The sequence below is a fragment of the Pistacia vera genome, unplaced genomic scaffold (genome assembly GCF_008641045.1).
Source record: "Pistacia vera cultivar Batoury unplaced genomic scaffold, PisVer_v2 Contig548, whole genome shotgun sequence".
NCBI classification, from domain to species: Eukaryota; Viridiplantae; Streptophyta; class Magnoliopsida; order Sapindales; family Anacardiaceae; genus Pistacia; species Pistacia vera.
In genome coordinates this window covers 57,632-71,659 of record NW_022196388.1, presented here as the reverse complement: position 1 = coordinate 71,659, position 14,028 = coordinate 57,632, and the positions used below count along the sequence as shown (strand labels likewise).

Sequence of the window (14,028 nt, the reverse complement as noted above, 5' to 3'; positions counted from 1 at the left end):
TTTGTAACAGTTGGTGATATTTTGGTTTTTTAGTAAACCTCAAGGGAGGAAAGTGATAATAAGCCGATAAAAAACCAAATAAGAGTTTAAAAAAAAACACGATTAATTAATTAATTATATTATATTATTTCTCATCCATGATTAGAAAGAAAAAGATGAGAAATAAATTAGATAGATTAAGAAAATGATGATTCTGAAATAAATTAAAATACCTTTAAATGTAATATTTTTTAAGCGAACACTCGTCGCCAAATGAGTCATCTTAGTTAAATCTTTTGAGATAAAAATATGGGACTCATCGTATGATTTGAAAGACGTACTATGTGCACACACCAATCTTTTTCCAAGTGGAATGAACCAAAGATTTGATTTCTACTACTTCATGCATAATGGGTAAATTGGGCTTCAAGGCCAACATTCTAATGTTTTATCTCAAGTTCAGAATCTATGTTAATGTTACTTCAGAACAGAGCATTATCTCAGCCCAGCCCACTTCGCATGGCATTTGTTAAACAACTTGGAGCTGTAGATTTCAACAACAGTCCAGCAGAAAACATATATATTACACCACAAATACAATAGTAGCTACTGTTTTTGTATATAAGCTATGTCACACTAGGTACACAACAGTACCACAGACACAGTAAAACCACTAGAAACAAGTATTTTATTTTACATCAATGTTTCTGAATATTCAACTTTCATCAAGCGCTATAACCCCGGTTCCTAGGATGCCATTGCTTCAGGTCATGGCCGCTACATGTAGCCTCGCAAGCTTCCTCCATTGATCCTAGTGAGACGCCACTGTTACATATGTTGGCAAATGCCCTCATGTGTTTCATTCCATATTGTGTTAGTGATCCACAGTGAGTTTCAAATACACGAACCTGTTTAAATTCACACAACAACCACTTCAATTCTTCCATATACATAACATGATAAAACGAATCATAATCAAGGAAAAGATAAATATTACCATTGATTTCAAGCATTGCCAATCATCAACAAGAGGCAAACCAGGTGCTCTAACGGAATTAAGGATTCCACCACCCATTTTTGGTCCATATAGAAGCACTCCAATCATTTCAATGCTCCCGTCTAAGTGATTCCTGTGCCTCATTGTCTCTGTAATCTGGTCCAGTATTTGTGATTTCTCCCCTGATCCATCTGCTTTTTTGTACTACAAAGTAAACAAATTCATGTTTTCATCAAACAATTAACGAATTCAACTAACATGCCAATTTAAGCAAGAAGCAACTTCAAGTTCATGAAAGAGGCAAGTCGTACCATATGCCACATGAAGAGAAGATCGGCATCTCTTTGGTTCACAACTCCCATTTGAGTATCACTCCGAAGCTCATTTGGCGGGAAGTTCTCTGTGGCAGGATCAAAACCTTGATATAGATAAAGCTTCTCTGTTATCATGCTTGTGTTTCCATATTGCATCACATGGGATCCAGCACTGTAAGTATTGAAATTGGAAGTCCTTTCCTTGACCTGCATGAAAGGTAATGTTTCCATTTCACTTAGTGGGTTTGAACTCAGAACAATGCTAAGTTGAGTCAGAACTGCATAAAAGATTCTGAATTTTGTTCATCTTACAATGTTGTACTGTTGCTTTATGGTTTCTCTTTTCAAGTTGTGGGTCTCACTGCACAAAATAACGATTTTAGCTTAGTAAAAAGATGTCACAATAAACATGTTGGAGTATGCTGGTGAGTATAATACAAAGACTTATCTAGTTTAATCAAAATTGAGAATTGTGTTTAATAACGACATCATTTTCTAAAATTTTAAGGAATGACAAGGATACCTATCCTCCATCCAAGCAACACTGTACAAATCCCCTAAACAAGTGATGTACTCTGGAGGTGGAGAAGGATCCATTCCAGGGCAATAAGTCCCGAAACTGCTCTCTTGTGCATTTGATGCTGTTGTGACATAAATGTCTAGATCTTTGGGCATTATGCCTTCAAAAATGCTCCCACTCTCACATGCTTCTATGTATAGAACCTGTGTAAAATCTGTCAATAATCATATATTTTAACTTACCCCACAACTTCTAAAGTGAGCATGATCTCTTTACCATCTCTTTGTAGCCCTTTGATGCATGTTTCTTCTTCAAGACCTCAATGAATTCCATTGCATACAGATAAGGCATGTTTGGCATCCCTGCAATCACAAACGGAAAATAAATGAGCTATAATGGTTCCTCTAATTTTTTGAAGTTACTTGCTTCGCACTCATTAGATTGTCTTCCTCAATTTAGCAGTTGAAATGGGAACTCAATCAAACTTGTAGAGGGGATACATCATCACCAATGATGTAGCTATATAATACGATAAAACTAAATTTGTTTCTTCATATATAGAGTAATTTGGCTAAATTTGGAGTGATTGAAAAGACAACTTAAAGTTGAGATATACCCAGAACCCCAGGACCTCCATGATCTGAGTAGTAAAGAAAGATCCTGTCATTTGGCTTGCTATTCACGACTTTCCCACTTCCACCTTTCACAGCACTCTTGTTACCAAGAAGTACTGCATACAGATTCTTAGTTGTTACATGCTTGCCAGTGTAATCCTATCATGATCAGCACCGCTGATGATTTAGTTTGGTCAAATGAATTATAACATCAAGTGATTTGAAAGAAAAATAAATAAAAATAAATAGCTTCAACATTTCATCCCGTATCACGGTTTCATCAACTCAATTAGTTAGTATACTTAAGAACTCTTGACTTCTACAATAATTCCGATTTGGTAATCGAAATGCAATCATAAAGTGAATTTTATAGTTATTGACTACTTGTTGAAGGAAGGGATATATATATAATGGCGGATCCAGGATTTTTACCGAGGGAAGGCCTTTGCGGCGCCGCCATTTTTTGTCAAACAACTATTGAAAACTTTAAAAAATAACCAAATCTTAAGCAAAGAAAATAATACAATATCAAGAACTTGAGAGAAAATAATGTAATGACACAATACTTTCCTACTTGAGTAAATCTATGAGAAGCGAAATTTTGAGTAAATATGTTAAGTAAACCTTCAGCAAAACCTTCTTTTAATTTTTTTTTTTTTTTTAATTTTTGGCTTCCAAAGATTATAATATAAATTTTTATGACTTTGATCAGACATAGCCTAAGCTGAAGTTAACCAAAACTTAAATCAAGTCAACGTTACGTTGACTTTTAATATGAAATAGTAAAAAAACTCTAATAATTTTGAGCAATTGAACGGTGACATTTGAAATGTGGGAAAGTGATGGGTGAAAGTTGAAGAATAACGTCTTTTAAAATATAGTTAAGGTTTTAATTTAGGAAAGCAAGTTCATTCTTATACAAAACACAAAATAAACTCACAAGATCTATGTATTTTCCCCTCAAATTAGAATAAAAAACCTTCCAAAAAAAAATATATATATGATTCAACCTTAAAATAAACTAAATTAAAATGAGCTATACACATATCTAAGACCGATAAAACAAAAAACAGAACTAATTGTGACACTTTGAGTAGTGAAAACTTTAATAATTTTAGTTTTCAAAAGTTTTAAGAGCGAATAACATGAGAAAGAGAATTTGAGAGTAAAGAATTTTGAGGACAAAATCATAAAAGCAGGTAAAGCCCTGGAGAAAAAGAGCGAAGAGAGTTTTAAATTTTTAATATGATGTGAGCTTAGAATATATATCGACTCGCCTCAACTTATAGCAAGTCGAGTTCATTTGCGAACGACTCGCTATATGCAACAGTAGAGATTCTTCCCTTTTTATCCTTTGGCTTGGGTGTCTTTGTGTCTATGTGTCTCCTTGACACATATTCAAGTTTGATTGGATCTTCCTTCGTTTGAGTTTTTCTCTTTGGAAGTATGAAAATCTGGTCGCTGAAATAGTGGTTGCGGGCGTTCTTTCAAGCAGATGGAGTGTTGTTCTTTAGGTCTTGCTACTTGGTTTGAATTGTTTTTGAATTTCCCTCCACTTATTCTTAGATTTCCCTTTGTTCTTATTAGCCAACTTGTTTTTTTTTTTATCCTTTAAGCTTTGGGCCCAATAATAAGCTTGTTGCATAGTGAATTTCCCTCATAACCTTATCACCTCAAATCACATTTTCACGTGGCTTGTTCCTAGTAGCTCATTGGACTTTCTTATCCTATCCTTTTTAACTCAATGCTACAATACCGAGCTTGATTTGTAACAACTACTTTCTTTCTATCAATTCATAATCGATTATAAAAGATAGCATATTTATCAAACAATGGGCCCAAAAATTTCCTTTACTTAGAATCACATTCGTTACAACACAAACTCATATGTACAAGGACTTTCGAACCAAACGAACAAGGACGTGCAGCCAAATCTCCCCTCTTGCCGCGTCCATCCGACCAAGTCCTCCACTATTTCCTGTACAACAGGAAACAACGGAGTGAGCACAAAGATGCCCAGTAAGTAAACGCTCTTACTACGCTATCATCCCCGTGCATTACTCATCAATTCTCTTTGTATTCTTATCAAATTCTAATTCAACTTCTCTTTTTTTTTTCTTTCTTTTCTTTCTATTCTTTTCTCTTTCTCAATCTCATACCGCCTTCTCATGGCGGAAGCCGCTCTCTCTCTCTCTTAGCGGTTTACGTGTATTCCGCTCTCTCATCGGAGTCCGTCTTTCCATAACGGATCACATGCATTCCGCTCTCTCATGGCGGAAGATCGTCCTTATCATAGCGATTTACAAGCACTCCGCTCTCTCATGGCGGAGACCGTTCTTTCTCATAACGTTTACATGAGGATAACTCTATACTCACGAGTTCCCCATCGCACAACCTAGTTTCTTTTCTTTTCTATAGCACTTAGAATCATTTATCTTCTAGTGCTAGTTCTTTCTTTCTCTTTACTCTAAGAGAATTTGTTCTTTCTTTATCTCTATTCTAGAGTGTTCTTCTCATTTTCCATATTTCTTTCTTATGTAATTATTCATTAACATATGCATATGGATGACTCATGCATAAATCTTCCTTATATGCATCATGAACTGCAAATATGCTACGTTGCATAAGGTAAGGTTCTCTAATTCTACTTTGGTTCTTTTAGGCATTTCATCAAACATATGTGTGCATACATAAACTCTATTCTAACTTTAATCAATTTCTTTCTTAACCATCCAAAATTGGAGTTCAACTCCTTTAAATCATCACACATCCTGCAAAGAAACACACTTCAAAATTCCTCCAATTACTTCTAATTCTACCCATACTTCTCCCACAATTTCACAACACAATCCACCCTCCTCATGGTGGAAAATCCTTCATGTAACAACATTGAACCCATTCATGAATTCATCAACTCATTTCAACATACACATTTCAAGCATATCATAGATCTAAAACTCTCTACACCTCATTCAATCAAATAATCACAACTTAGATGATTTACTTACCTTGGACACAAATAGAACCCACTTAAACTCTCCACTCTTGATGGCTTAACACTTTCTCTTAACCTTCAATACAAAACTTAATAAGGATCCATTCTTTCAACAAATGAAAATTTGCTTCTAGAGTAAGGAATCTTACCTTTTAGTACTTAGGATCAATTTGTAACAAATTCTAGTCAAAAGCTCTTCAAGAATCCTTGGAATCTTGGATAAAAATTTGAGAGAAATAGGGGATGAAAGAGGCGGTGGTGAAAAACAAAATGAAGGGTTTCTAAAGCTAACCCTTAATATCACATATTTTTCTCCACTCTTTCCCAAATACCCTTACTCACTCTTTGAAATTCCATTTAAGACCTTTCATTCTTTCACAACACACCCACCAAACTATTCTCCATGATTTTTCCTTACAATTCACTCCCTACTTTTCCTGCTAAAAAGGGGTAGAATGGTCATTGAGTCTCAAAAGAGAAATCTCAAAAACTCAAGGGAAACATTCAGCTGAGTCTTCGCGCCGCGGCGAAGCTATTTTCTTCGCCTCGGCGAAAACTCACGAGGCCACCCGGGTTGAGCACTCCCTCTTCGCCGCGGCGACAAAACTCCTTCGCCCCCGGCGAGACTATAACCCTAAATTTGCTAAATCATACTAACCTTCAAGGAAAACACTCAACCAAACCAATACACCTTTTCATCCAAGGATAAACCAAACAATAACAACAACATACAGACTCAACTAAGGATAAATCGATAAACATTCGAACCCTTCCATCAATCTTAACTACGTACCTCAGTGGGGTGTTTACATGATCGAGCCGGCCAAGCTCAAGCTTGGTTTTCCAAGCTTGTCAAGCTCAAGCTCAACTCAAGCTCAATTTTGTTGTAATTGGCAGAGTTCATAAACTCAAAACTCGCTCAACTCAACTCAATTACAGTCCTAGTGTAGGGGAGGCTTTTGATCATCCTCGAAACTAAAGGGAGGTTTTAGGGGTTTTTGTAACAGCAGGTGACATTTTGGTTTTTTAGTAAACCTCAAGGGAGGAAAGTGATATAAGTCGATAAAAAACAACAATAAGAGTAAAAAAAAAAAAAAAAAGCACGATTAATTAATTAATTTTATTATTCTCATCCATGATTAGAAAAAAAAAAAAAGATAGAAATAAATTAGATAGATAAGAAAATGATGATTCTGAAATAAATTAAAATACCTTTAAATGTAATATTTTTTAAGCGAACACTCGTCGCCAAATGAGTCATCTTAGTTAAATCTTTTGAGATAAAAATATGACTCATCGTTGATTTGAAAGCGTACTAGGTGCACACACCAATCTTTTTCCAAGTGGATGAACCAAAGATTTGATTCTACTACTTCATGCATATGGTAAATTGGCTTCAAGGCCAACATTCTAATGTTTATCCAAGTTCAGAATCTATGTTAATGTTACTTCAGAACAGAGCATTATCTCAGCCACCCACTTCTCACGGCATTTGTTAACAACTTGGAGCTGTAGATTTCAACAACAGTCCGCAGAAAACACTATATTACACCACAAATACAATAGTAGCCACTGTTTTTGTTAAGCTATGACTACTACACACAGTACCACAGACACAGTAAAGAGCAATACTACTCTTACAAAGACAAAACAAAGAGGTCATACAAAGACATTTCCACCCTTCATCTTCATGATTTCTCTCTCCCTCTCCCTCCCTTTTTTTTCCGTTTTTTTTTTGTTTCTGTTTTTTCCTTCCTAGATGTCACTTTGTAGCTCTCTTGTTATTATCTTTGTAAGGATAGTATTTTTCTACAGTAACCACTAGAAACAAGTATTTTTATTTACATCAATGTTTCTGAATATTCAACTTTCTCAAGCGCTATAACCCCGGTTCCTAGGATGCCATCTCTTCAGGTCTGGCCGCTACATGTAGCCTCGCAAGCTTCCTCCATGGTCCTTGTGAGACGCCACTGTTACATATGTTAGCAAATGCCCTCATGTGTTTCATTCCATATTGTGTTATTGATCCACAGTGTTTCAAATACACGAACCTGTTTAAATTCACACAACAATCACTTCAATTCTTCCATATACATAACATATAAAACGAATCAATCAATGAAAAGATAAATATTACCATTGATTTCAAGCATTGCCAATCATCAACAAGGGCAAACCAGGTGCTCTAACAGAATAAAGTTCACCACCCACTTTCTGGTCCATATAGAAGCACTCCAATCATTTCAATGCTCCCGTCTAAGTGATTCCTGTCCTCATTGTCTCTGTAATCTGGTCCAGTATTTGTGATTTCTCCCCTGATCCATCTGCTTTTTTGTACTACAAAGTAAACAAATTCATGTTTTCATCAACATAACGATTCTTTTTTTCTTGGGTAAATGTTTTGTCTACTTTTTATCATTGGTTAATGTTGGTGTTTTATTATATAATGTTTTATTATAAAAAATATTATATAAAGATTATTATAAATGTTTAAAAAATATATTTAGTTAATTCAAATAAATTAATGAATAATATATTTGGTTGGGAGGATAAATAGGTGGGTATGTTATATAGATTATTAAATTGTCCTCTTTTTTAAATATTAATATAATAATATTTTTTATTATTATTTTTTGAATAATTTTTTTAACCCCTTACTTTTCAGATTTAGCAAAAACACTCTAACAATCAAAAACGTTTTAAACTTAACAAAAACACTCTTATCCACCCCAAGCCACTGTCAGTAGCCTGCCATCACCATCGATGGCCGCCGGCCGTGAAGCTGACAGTGCCACAAATCTGGTCGTGATGTCAGCAATGCCACAGATATGGCCGTGAAATGGCTAGGTTCACGGCCAAATCTCACCGTTTCCAACCATGGATCTATGATCCATGACCGGAAAAGGTCTCATCGGGGAAAAGCCAGCCATATACGACCGATCTTAGTCTATTATGACGACTTTTGGCAGCCTCTGGCGATGGTCAACGACAACTAGCAATGGTGGCCAGTTTTGGGTACAATGATATTTTTGTAAATAATGACAAAAATAAGGGCAATGTTGTCCAAAAAATTTAAAAGGTTAGGACAAAAGGGTTTGCATGAGTTGATTGGGTGTTTTGTAAATCTTAAAAAATATAAAGGTAATTTGGACCAAATACTCAACTGTTTAAGGGCAACATGGGACACAAAATTGGATTATCTGCATATCATCAGTTGCTCAATTTAAAAAATATTACCTCAATTATCTAATATTCCCCCCATCCAAACGGGTCCATAGAAGTGAAAAACGAAACAACCCTTCCATGTAAATGGCCAAACGTGACAAAAGGGTGTGTAGGATAGGATTGTTAGCCGAGCGGAGTTGCTCATTGATACTCGANGCAGCTACTAATGGATTGTTTATTTCTCTGATAGGGAAAGTAGTTTTCATAAGGTTAAAAGGCAGCGTTTTCAGCTCTGGCTGATTAGGATGCCTGTGTATAGTAAGCCACCAATTCCGTAAGTAAATTTACGAAACCTAGAAGCGTATTTATCTAAATGATATTCTTTTGTTTTGATTATTACCGCGCACTGTGAGATTGATAGGCCATCGGTTGTCTCATTGATGATTTTTATTGTGTTTGTAACGATCAAATCATCACTTGTTCTTTGTCCATTACTTCTTAATAATCCTTCAATGATGCAATACCAAATATCTCACTTTGATTGTTGCATCATTATGGGGTAACTAGTGAGGCTAATGGCCAAAATGGGCCGAGACTAATATGGTTTTTGGTTGTTGCATTCCTTATTTGTAACTACCAAGGCTAATGGTCAAATTGGCCAAGACTATCAGCATTGAGCAATGCTACAGTTGTCAAGCAGAGAGTTTTAAAACTTGGCCCAGTTCAACCAAGACCCGACACTTGTCAAGCACAGAGTTTTAAAACCTGGCCCAACCAATTCAACCAAGACCCCACACTTTTAATGGGTTGGGTTACCGATTTCCCTATTCACTGAAAAACTCTAGAAATTAGGATGATAATCAACGAACAATTGAAAACCCTTAATTGTAATTTCTAAGGGTGTATTTGCTGAATTTTTAAACTTTTTGACTCCTGGTTTGACCGGCCAGTCAACCCGAGACCCAACAACTTTGCCGAGTTTCATCCCGGTTGGTTATTAAAACATTGATCAAGCGCAATGCAGTCATGTGAATTTTGCACTATGCATAACAAGGACAAATGACTCTTAAGAAAACTTCCTAAAAGTTGAAGGAATGTTCATGTAACCCATTAATCACGAAACAAAGGTGATTATATATATATATAGAAGACTCTTCTTTAGAGAACCCTCCACAGAATTTCAGATAGTTTAACACATAAAAGCTTCTTGCAAGTGCAAATCGCCAGAAGTATCAAAAACTAAAGTCTTCAAAACTGGAATGCACTACATTCCAACCAAAAGTTGAGAAGAGCAGCAAAAAAAAAAAAGACTGGAATACAATCCCTTCACAAAGATACTTTTCACTGAAAATCATGCCGCAAGTTGTTTTGTCCAGCTACAAAACAAAGCTTATTAGTCCTCCCATCCCAACCAGTGAATTACATGAACTACGTGTCTAAGTCTACTCAGCCTAACAGTTCCGGTGCATCACTAATATTTCACTCTCATATTAAAAAAATTGTAATTGAAAAAACAGACCCTCTTAACCTCCACTTCATAACCGAGGAAAATCACCCAGTAATGAAAATTTTCAGATTTTGTGAGAGTTTAGGACCAATTTATAGGAAAAAATGGGAAAGAAAAATGATGAAAAAGACCCCTCCAATGGCTATATTTCAAGGGTAAATGGGTAATTTGAAAAATAAAATAAAAATTTTTATTTTTTTCGGCCAACCCACCCGGCTGTTGTAACCCGACGGGTTGGCCGTTACAACCCGCTGGGTTGCACATAGCCAACCCGACGGGTTACCGGGTCTCTTGCAAAAGAGACAAAATAGCAATCCGTCGGGTTGCGGGTTGCCATTGTGCAACCCGACCAGCTAGGGGTTATTGTCGGGTTTAACCCGCATTTTTTCAGGCTGGGTTAGGGCCCCACCTAACCCGACCCAAAATTTCCACCTCTAGTCGTTTCACCAAACTTGGGTGGGAAAAATCGTTCTCCCTAGGAATATTACATGCCTGGAAGGACTAACAAGTAACAACAATAAATGTGTTTATCTTATTGAGATTAATGCACATCACTATCAATATGTGGCAAGTGGCAAAAAGTCAAAAAAAAAAAAAAAAAGAAAAAAAAGAAAGGCATCCAACCATCTCACGCAGCACAACACTCTATCATTGACAAATTCACATTAAAAAAATCAGTGATTTAATTATAAGATTGTGAAAATTACCTTAGGCACACCAGCATAAACATTTTCACCTTGTGGATGGTTGATGATAACACCAGGCCTTGGATTTAGCTCATTCATAGCTATGTCATCATACATAAACACCACTATGTTCTCTTCCTTCAATCCTCCTTTTCTTAGCAATTGATATGCATGACAAACATCCGCCTGTATAACAACTTCTCCATCACTTTATTACCCAAAACACAAAACTAGTCTTAATTAAAAGTTTTTACCTGATGCCTATAATTTCCATAACCAGATGATCCAGCCACTAGAACAGCCCATCTCGTTCCAACTTCCTCCGCCGGTTCTTCTTTCTCTGTTGGCAACTTTATGATTGCTGACTCCCTTTGGTTCAACCCACCACCTCCAAAAACCGCTAAAACTAACAAAAGGAATAAAAAACGATGGGTTGCCATAGAGACTGAGAAAATCAGTGATGGTGAAGAAAAAGTAGTATAGGTAGAGAAAAGGAGAGACAGCTTAAAGGAGAAATGTTAAGGCTTAAGTGGAGGTGTTAAACTTAAAACTAAAGATGCCATCAGCCACGCAAAAAGAAAAAATTGACACGTTTGGACACACTCAGAAAAGTGGGTCCAAATGTCTTCTACTGTTGACAATTGGGTGTTAACTTAACTTATGGGAATCTTTGCAGCTACTAATTGATTTTTTTATTTCTCTGATAGGGAAAGCAGTTTTTATAAGGTTAAAAGGCAGCGTTTTCAGCTCTGGTATGCTTGTGTATAGTAAGCCACCAATTCCTTACGAAACCCAGAAGGGTATTTATCTAAATGATATTCTTTTGTTTTGATTATTACCGCGCACTGTGAGATTGATAGGCCATCGGTTGTCTCATCGATGATTTTTATTGTGTTTGTAACGATCAAATCATCACTTGTTCTTTGTCCATTACTTACTATAATCCTTCAATGATGCAATACCAAAATCTCACTTTGATTGTTGCATCATTATGGGGTAACTAGTGGGCTAATGGCCAAAATGGGCCGAGACTAATAGGGTTTTGGTTGTTGCATTCCTTATTGAACTACCAAGGCTAATGGTCAAATTGCCAAGACTATCAGCATTGAGCAATGCTACAATTGTCAAGCACAGAGTTTTAAAACCTGACCAGCTGGCTCAACCGATTCAACCAAGACCCACACTTTTAACAGACTGGGTTACTCATTTTCTATTCACCGAAAAACTCTAAAAATTGAATGATGATCACGAACAATTGAAAACCTTAATGTAATTTCTAGGGTGTATTTGCTGAATTTTTAAACTTTTTGACTCTTGGTTTGACCGCCAGCAACCCGAGACCCAACAACTTTGCCGGGTTTCATCCCGGGTTGATTATTAAAACATTGATCAAGCGCAATGCAGTCATGTGAATTTTGCACTATGCATAACAAGGACAAATGACTCTTAGAAAACTCCTAAAGTTGAAGGAATGTTCATGTAACCCATTAATCACGAAACAAAGGTGATGATATATATATATATATATATATATATAATTATATATATAGAAGACTCTTGTTAGAGAACCCTCACAGAATTTCAGATAGTTTAACACATAAAAGGTTCTTGCAAGTGCAACTCGCCAGAAGTATCAAAAACTAAGTCTTCAAAACTGGAAGCACTACATTCCAACCAAAAGTTGAGAAGAGCAAAACAACCAAAAAAAAAAAAAAAAAAGACTGGAATACAATGCCTTCACAAAGATACTTTTCACTGTATATCAAGCCGCAAGTTGTTTTGTCCAGCTACAAAACAAAGCTTATTAGTCCTCCCATCCCAACCAGTGAATTACATGAACTACGTGTCTAAGTCTACTCAGCCTAACAGTTCCGGTGCATCACTAATATTTCACTCTCTTATTAAAAAAATTGTAATTAAAAAAACAAACCCTCTTAACCTCCACTTCATAACCGAGGAAAATCACCCAGTAATGAAAATTTTCAGTATTTCCCCCTCAATGAATACCACTTCAGTTTCAATTGGTACCATAGTGGAGGAACACCCAGAATTCCTTGTGATAACCTTGGATCAAACACATCAAAATGTACCCGACGCAAGGAATCCAAAAGAACTTGTGCAGGCACAGCCTCCAAAAGAACTTTGCGAGCTTCATCAGGCACCTTTCCAGCTAATTCACGAGCCTTAAGTAAATGAACATTTGCTACTGATGCCATCTCAAAAACAGCATCACATAACCCCTCACGAGAATCCAACCGGATTTCTGACCGATCCCCTTCTTTAACCAGCAAACCATGTTTTGCCGCCACTTTTGCTGGTATATAAGGAAAGTGACGATTGCGGCTAGCATGATAAGGTAAGGACTTAAGAAGTAAAAGAAGGCCACTAGCCTTACCAACATGAGATGCTACATGATCAGCAGCGGTGGACATTACACCACCCGCTTGCAGTGTCATATAAAGAAGCGTTGATACAGTGTCTTCCGCATATTTCTCCAGCTCTTCAATGTCGTCTGGGATGTCCGTAGCCTCTCTATTTGCATCATTAATCCGAGCTTGAACGGACCTTTTAAGCCATCCTTTACTAATTTTATACTCCGATACAACCGATGCAAGAGCCTGAGCAGTTGGGTGTTCAATTCGCTTATTAGTATAGATTTTGTCTATGGCTTCTTGCCACCAAACAAGGCGCATGAGACCAATTCTTGGATCAGAAGCGACATCCATAGCTTTGGAAGTTTCAACATTGAAGGCCCGGAGTGCGAATGCAGCTTTCCGCATACTAGTGGGGAGTTCAAGGAGGCAGAGGTAGTGATGGTAATCATAATTTCGCACTTGCTGCACACAGTGGGAGAAAGCTGCACGTAAATTACTTGAAGCACCACTCATCAAATCCTTCTTGTGATTTTTCCTACATATGCATAATACATTTCAAGAATAAATAATCATCTGAATCAAAGAAATACGATCAGCCATGTTTTTTGAAACAGGTTGACGAGAATTGAGTAGGGAAGGAAGACTGTACCAAATATACAGGACCGCGATGCTCTGTGTTTGATATGGGCAGCGGCTTTGGATTAGGTAGGGAGAGAGGGGCAGAGATTGGAGAGGAAGGGAAAGAAAGGCGGCTTCGGGAGATTGACTTGATTTGGGTTTGCAGTGGTGCGGGGAGGGGGGTCGGTTAGTTTTAGGGTTTTCAATTTGGGTAAGCGACTTGGACGGAAGAGTGGATAACCCCAAATTGATGATTAA

General features: G+C 36.8%; 2 protein-coding genes across 3 annotated transcripts; both read right to left on the bottom strand.

The window, feature by feature from the left end:
- Positions 1–640: 640 nt before the first annotated feature.
- Positions 641–11,307, bottom strand: LOC116107760 (vacuolar-processing enzyme-like). Its single transcript, XM_031394054.1, has 9 exons — positions 11,032–11,307; positions 10,799–10,963; positions 2,427–2,583; positions 2,087–2,172; positions 1,814–2,013; positions 1,603–1,651; positions 1,288–1,497; positions 977–1,180; positions 641–887 (listed from the first exon to the last, which is right to left on the bottom strand). Exons 1-9 carry the CDS (start codon positions 11,215–11,217, stop codon positions 705–707), a joined length of 1,440 nt encoding a protein of 479 aa, XP_031249914.1. The 5' UTR covers positions 11,218–11,307; the 3' UTR covers positions 641–704.
- Positions 11,308–12,406: 1,099 nt separating this feature from the next.
- Positions 12,407–13,998, bottom strand: LOC116107758 (NADH dehydrogenase (ubiquinone) complex I, assembly factor 6-like). 2 transcript variants are annotated; one of them, XM_031394052.1, is made up of 2 exons: positions 13,802–13,998; positions 12,407–13,725 (listed from the first exon to the last, which is right to left on the bottom strand). In XM_031394052.1, exon 2 carries the CDS (start codon positions 13,663–13,665, stop codon positions 12,760–12,762), a length of 906 nt encoding a protein of 301 aa, XP_031249912.1. In that variant the 5' UTR covers positions 13,666–13,725; positions 13,802–13,998; the 3' UTR covers positions 12,407–12,759. The 2 variants fall into 2 exon arrangements, with proteins under 2 accessions (XP_031249912.1, XP_031249911.1); XM_031394051.1 differs by having other exon boundaries at positions 12,408–13,687.
- Between the last annotated feature and the right edge of the window lie 30 nt (positions 13,999–14,028).

Bases quoted from the DNA above. Each gene is read 5' to 3' on its own strand.
- LOC116107758 (XM_031394052.1), bottom strand. From the start codon at position 13,665: ATGAGTGGTGCTTCAAGTAATTTACGTGCAGCTTTCTCCCACTGTGTG.
- LOC116107760 (XM_031394054.1), bottom strand. From the start codon at position 11,217: ATGGCAACCCATCGTTTTTTATTCCTTTTGTTAGTTTTAGCGGTTTTT. The intron at 2,173-2,426 runs GTATATCTCAAC...TTGTGATTGCAG, and splicing joins TGGAGGTCCTGGGGTTCTGG to GGATGCCAAACATGCCTTAT. The intron at 1,181-1,287 runs GTACGACTTGCC...TTTACTTTGTAG, and splicing joins TTCTCTTCATGTGGCATATG to TACAAAAAAGCAGATGGATC.